We start from the raw sequence: 6,909 nt of genomic DNA on the forward strand, positions 1-6,909 counted from the left end.
CAGCATTTCTCTTTGCTGCACAAAATCCGCAACCCTTGCAGAACAAGGGGAACAACTACTCCAAGTCTCAAAGCGAGTGACGTTTGAAACGCTATTAGCGCGCTAACTAGCTAGCCATTTCACATCGGTTACACCAGCCTAATCTCGGGAGTTGATAAACTTGAAGTCATAAACAGCGCAATGCTTGAAGCATTACTAAGAGCTGCTGGCAAAATCACGAAAGTGCTGTTTGAATGAATGCTTACGAGCCTGCTGCTGCCTACCATTGCTCAGTCAGACTGCTCTTTCAAATATCAAATCATTGACTTAATCTTAACATAATAACACAGAAATACGAGCCTTTGGTCATTAATATGGTCGAATCCGGAAACTATCATTTCGAAAACAAAACGTTTATTATTATCGCATATACCCTGACTCTGCGTGCAATGAACGCAAAAAAAGTGACAATTTCACCTGGTTAATATTGCCTGCTAACCTGGATTTCTTTTAGCTAAATATGCAGGTTTAAAAATATATACTTCTGTGTATTGATTTTAAGAAAGGCATTGATTTTTATGGTTAGGTACACGTTGGAGCAACGGCAGTCCTTTTCCCGCACCGCATCGATTATATACAACGCAGGACACGGTAGATAAACTAGTAATATCATCAACCATGTGTAGTTAACTAGTGATTATGATTGATTGATTGTTTTTTATAAGATAAGTTTAATGCTAGCTAGCAACTTACCTTAGCTTCTTACTGCATTCGCGTAACAGGCAGGCTCCTTGTGGAGTGCAATGTAAAGCAGGTGGTTAGAGCGTTGGACTAGTTAACTGTAAGGTTGCAAGATTGAATCCCCTGAACAAGGCAGTCAACCTACCGTTCCTAGGCCGTCATTGAAAATAAGAATGTGTTCTTAACTGACTTTCCTAGTTAAAAAGGTGTACAAAAAAAAGAAGAATTCGGCCAAATCGGGGGGCCAAAAATAACGATTTCCGATTGTTATGAAAACTTGAAATCGGTCCTAATTAATCGGCCATTCCGATTAATCGGTCGACCTCTATGTGAGAGAGCTAGAAAAAGAATGTCCCTTCCAATAGAAATCTGGCTTATTGCTTTCATCTGTCAATATATTTGATATCAGTTGTCAAAAGGAAAGCAGATATGAGTATTGGGACGTTGCTTGTCTGGCAGACAATGCTTCGCTGTCACAGCAAAATTACTGCATGATCTAGAGCCTTCTGCTTCAAAATGATACATAACCTTTCAATTCACAATACAAGATAAAGGAGTGACATGAGGGAGAGAGAAAAAGGTGAGGATTATAGTGAAGGGAGCGGGAGAGAGAATGGGTGAGGGAAGGAAAGGGGTGTGAAATGGGAGAGGAGTGAGGAGCGAGCTCAGATAGGCCCAATCGCTACCAGAGGAGGATGTTGTGGACTCCAACCCAGTGTGAATGTGTTCTCTGTTCAGGATCCATGAGGGACAAAACAGACAGAGAAGTCTTTCACTCCTGCTACAGCTACACGCTCCCAGCCCGGCGGGCGTACATACACGTCAGCCAAATGCCTAACGTGCACTGCGGTTTTAGCAGTCAGATCACACTGCTACTGAGCACATCCTTATACAGACCCTGAATCTGATTTGGCTGACTGAGGGGAAAACTCACGGGCACACAGCCAAGGAAGTCTATCAGAGGGAAACAGACATATCTGGGAAACTAATCACAGGTGTGTGCTGCCGCTTCAGATCAGTTCTATAACAAGCTTGCAGTCAATTCACTGCCTACAGTGAGGTTATATATGACTACAGAGTACTACCGCTATATGGCCCAACACCAGAGTGCACATGGAGAACTTACCACACATCTCTACTGGGCTTTGTTATGGAGCCATAATAGACAACAGACAACAGAGTAAATCTAACACACACACACACACACGTAGGCCTTCCTTTCTCTCTCTATCGAGACTGTTCTACAGATTACTATCCTGCTACAACAACTAAAGTTCTGCTCTGATTTTTTGGTTTTGTTATTCTGTAATAAATTGAATCCTAGGGGGCTCTACTGACATACACCATACCAGCAGAGAGCCTCATAGCCTATAGCAGGGGATATTTCCCAGATGCAGAGCTAGTCCATCTTCTCCACATACACATCCTTAGAGACAAAGGCAGCCAGTTAGACTGACACTCACATCCCATCCAGCAATCTGCAGCAGAGGGCATAACACATTATTATAGACTTGTCTCTCTCCTTTCCTAAGGGATCTTAGAGGGATCTTAGAATACCGCAGTACTGTTCCTTTTCCACTCAAAGCGGTCTCCAGAACAGCCAGGGATAAAATAACACTATGATTAACTTGAAACGATCTCATCCACATCATCAAATTGAGCCAGCCTTGAATAAAAGCTGATATGCTGAGAAGTTGACACTCAACTTGGCAGTATAAAGTTATTTCTTATTTGCTTAACATCAGTGTGTGAATGAAGGCCAGATCCAGAGTTTTCAATAACAAAGAAAGAGAAAACCTACAAGTTGTCATTCATCCACATAAACATGGTCCCGGTCCCAACAGTCTTTCTGTCAGTGCACTGAGGTTTGGAATCAGACAGAATCCCTAACAGCCTCTCTCTTCTTTTCTCCTCTCTCTCACAGTGAAAATGACTCCTCAGAGGGTGGGAAGACGTCAGAGAGAACACGGTGTTGATAAAACAGAGAGAGCGAGAGAGAGGCTCTCCTGCCAAGCTCAATGAGAACAACAGGGCCAGAGGGAACACAAACTGAGGTTCCAGTCAGCTTTATTCAGCTGAGCTGTGCGTAATAGGAATCCATGACAGGGTTAATGTAGAAACATGCCAGGAGGAGAACTGAACAGGCAGTACAGGCATCTGTTATTTAATCTGGGCATTAGAAACACACAGACTAAAGACAGTGAAGTGATTTGACCATATTTTTCGCACTGCCTCTGTGCACAACTTCCCTTTAATAGATTTCTTCCTCAACCAACCACTTTAACTCGTGTTCTCTCCAACATCACATGCTCACAACACCTTTCTTAACGCATCAATCCCTGACTCGCTTACCGTCATGCTCTCTTTCTCTCTCACCATGGAAAATGAGAAGAACCATTATTACTGCTACTCCAGTGGCAAGACGGCATGTTTGAGCTTTCTGACAATTAACTATACATACAAGGTCACTCACCTACCATAGACCAACAGCACAGCAGTCCATTCGTAGAATATGAATGATTCATAGAGTCATTATGACTGGGTTTCACTGTAAGTAGAAATGCATGCTGAGCGAGCAATAAAGGAGAAGGCGTCACTGAGTGTGTACGTGTGTCTGTGTGAGTGTCTGCTTGTGCTGACAGAGAAAATAGTAATGAGACGGGACAAAGGAGACAGCGGCAACCATCTTGTTTTTTGAGACAGCAGCCGAGACAGAAACATACCGAGTTCCGGAGAGAAACAACCATCAAACCCTTCCCTTGCCAGTTACCACCCATCTTCATATGCCCTGGAGGTAGCATCAACACTCAGCCTGTCTCTCAGTAGACACCTCAATGCATGTAAAGTAACAACACTCAGCCTGTCTCTCAGTAGACACCTCAATGCATGTAAAGTAACAACACTCAGCCTGTCTCTCAGTAGACACCTCAATGCATTCTATAACACCAAAGCAAAGAAAGGTTACTAAGGCTACTTAAAACCCAAACCATCCACCCTTCTCAACCCCCTTTAAAACACACACACACACACACACACACACACATAAATTACGCCACATAAAGTCTAACAACCCGCAAATAAATACAAAGACCCCTGTTAAATCAACCCCCATAAACACACACACACACACACACTCACAAGCACACAGACTCACCAGTGACCTCCAGCTATAAGCATCAGTTTGACAAGCTGTGTTTACCCTGTCAGTGTAAATCTAACTCCAGTAGCGTATGCACATGTTTCAGCCTGTTTCTCAGACAGAAGTGGTGAGCCGCGCCGCCACTGGACAAGACACATACATCTCCAAATCAACACCCTCACACACCCTCAAGCACACACACCCACACAATCTCTCTCACACATTACATCTCTAACCTTGATACAGACATACACATGCACATACACTCCATGATAAACGCACACGTATACACCCATGCATCCAAACTATTATACAGTCCCATCTCGTCTTGAACTTATTTCAGCTTCTCATTACTCTTCAGTGAATGTTCCTCTGCAGGATACTGTCCCTGCCCTGTTGGCACCCAGCCATCTGGAAAACTCTCTCTCAGTGTGTGTGTGTGTGTAAGTGCTTGCATATATGTGTGTGTGACTTTGTGTGAAATTATTGTGTAACCAAGCTAAGATGAGAGAACACCACATGGAATCAAATCAATCGACCAGCAAAAAATAAAACAACTATAATGGTCTCTCTATCCCATCATGGTGTCTGTCTACCTTTAAATCAATGGTATGGCCTGTTGACGGTTCCATTCAACTGGTACAGTCCTCCTGTCACCCTCCAAAGAGACCCTACAATCTTATTAAACAAAACCACCCAGCACTGGACAGACACTGACTCCACAGATCTGTGGGTCTAGGAAAGCTAGGAAATGGGAGGAGGCAGCCCGAGCAAATGTGCAGTTAGTCCGAACACAGGAGCCCTTGTGTGGCTTGTGGCCGGTGACGGCTCCGACATCCCGGAGCTATGGGCTCTGATTGCAGAGCACGGAGCTCCAATGCCGGTCACACTGGGGTGGACTGTAGTCGGGAAATATTTACTGGGGACGTGGAATTATCTAGGCTATTGACAACTTCGATGTGATTCGCCACTCTGTTGACTGAAATCATAGACCATTAGCTAGGTAAAGATTAGTTACATTTTGGCACGTTCAACGTACATATCCCCTTGTTAAACGAATGTACAACTGTCAAACTCATTACCCACTGGACACACTGGTTGAATCAATGTTGTTTCCACGACATTACGTTGAACCAACGTGGAATAGCTGCGTTGAATTGACGTCTGTGCCCAGTGGGATAGCGTCCTTACTTTGCATGGCAAAATAACTTGAACAAAGGACTTAATTAATAAATGTTTTTTTTTTACAAGCTATAGCAGGCACCATGTACATAATGCTGGCTTTAGTGTCTCTCATGAATTCTGCGGGAGACGTCCCCCAGATGCGCACTGCATTCCCCCTTTTACCCTAGCCTCACCCCCCTCCACGTAAACATAAAATGTGTCTCTCAAAAAGTAGCGGTGGGATATAGGCTAACCGATAATGAATACGTAATAACAGAACAAATTGCAACAACCACTAACTATGTTATGCAAATATCTAAAAACGTTACATTTGAGAAATGTAAATTAAAATGGACGGTGTCATTTTGGACACTAGTGGGTTAACTAAATCCCTCTGATCCGCGGGATGGATAAATATTTGCAATTCCTTACCTTCATACGCTAAACTGAAGAAGAGCTGGACAAACACGAACAGGGACACTACCAGCCAGGTGTCCATATTCAACATCTTTGTAAAGTACAGGAAAACTTCCAAGGCATTCCAACTTTCCAAAGACCCGCCTCCTGCTCCAGAAACACGAGAGGATACTCCACCAGGATCCTAATCGAATCTGGCCTGAGCCACGGCGCGCGCGTCACAGCTAAGTGCAGCAACACTGAACTAAACACTGCAAACAACTCTAACAAATTATAGTAGACATTTTAACCTGCAACAAAGGGACTTTGTTTTCATACAATAGCTTACGCATTTAGGTCTAGTTGCCACTTGCCAAGGCTGCTGGGGAAATACATTCCCCAAGAAAAAAATCTAAAAGCACAACCAAATAAAGGCATCTCAAACACCAAAGTGATACATCATTGCTGGACACACACACACACACACACACACACACACACACACACACACACACACACACACACACACACACACACACACACACACACAATTCAGTCCCATTCACAATCCTATTTTCCTAACCTATACTCTTACCCTAACACTAGCTCCTAACCCCCCAAACTAACCCTAGATCCTAACCCTAAATCTAATCCTAACACTAATTCTAACCTTAACCCTAAACCCCCTAGAAATAGAATTTGACCTCGTGGGGACTAACAAAATTAGTCAAATGTCCCCAGTTAGTCAAATGTGGTTTGTTTACTATTCTTCTGGTCCCCACAAGTATAGTTAAACATGTCCATTCACGTCCACACACACAGAAAGAGATCTCACACAGACACTCGCACATGAGTGGTGAGAGAAAGTATACAGCTGATGAAAGACTCTCCACCACACACACACACACACACACACACACACACACCTTTGGCTGCCTGCCTGCCAGTTCTCCTCTCTGGTCTCTTTAGGAGCGAGTCTCCACATGAAGGTGTTAAGGTGCTCCTTGTCTTCACAGGAAACAGGAGAGGGTAGTGTGAGTCAAACAGAGCTTCTGTGCAGTAGCCTCTCAGGAACTATAATAACAATAACACCAAACCAGACTGAACTAGGCTGAAACACAAAAAACTGCATGTGTGTGCGCGTGACTGTGCACGTGTTTGTTTCTCCTACATGTACTGCAGAAATGGATGTTTTAGATTCTAGAAGTGGATCCCATGTCTTCTGCTGGCTCCAAGTGCCCTTCCAGACAGTCATAGTACATTCATCTATAATTACAGTATACTGAACTCTAGGGGTTAATGATACCCTATCGCCTAGGTATAGAGACAGAACAATCATCTTTAACTATGTTTACTATATCTACTAGAAAAACAGTCTTTGCTCCTGACAGTCCTGTGAAATTCTCAATTTCTCTTTATTTAATACAAATATCTGTACAGTGCCTTGCGAAAGTATTCGGCCCCCTTGAACTTTGCAACCTTTTGCCACA

The 6,909-nt window shown here is 43.5% G+C and overlaps 1 protein-coding gene across 5 annotated transcripts in view; it reads right to left on the reverse strand.

Annotated features, from left to right (window-relative positions):
* The window catches only part of LOC110502010 (sushi-repeat-containing protein SRPX), a 28,462-nt gene extending 22,554 nt beyond the window's left edge, over positions 1–5,908 (reverse strand). Inside the window, exon 1 of one of the 5 annotated variants that reach the window (XM_021579903.3) lies at positions 5,456–5,908. In XM_021579903.3, the coding sequence (XP_021435578.1) occupies positions 5,456–5,531 (76 nt within the window). In that variant the 5' untranslated portion in view covers positions 5,532–5,908. Of the gene's footprint in view, positions 1–3,874; positions 4,249–5,455 lie in introns of those variants that run through there. The other 4 variants (XM_021579904.3, XM_090215780.1, XM_021579906.3 and 1 more) reach the window with 4 other exon arrangements.
* Between the last annotated feature and the right edge of the window lie 1,001 nt (positions 5,909–6,909).

Source organism: Oncorhynchus mykiss, chromosome 22, assembly GCF_057628025.1.
Source record: "Oncorhynchus mykiss isolate SJ-2025 chromosome 22, ASM5762802v1, whole genome shotgun sequence".
Lineage (NCBI taxonomy): Eukaryota > Metazoa > Chordata > Actinopteri > Salmoniformes > Salmonidae > Oncorhynchus > Oncorhynchus mykiss.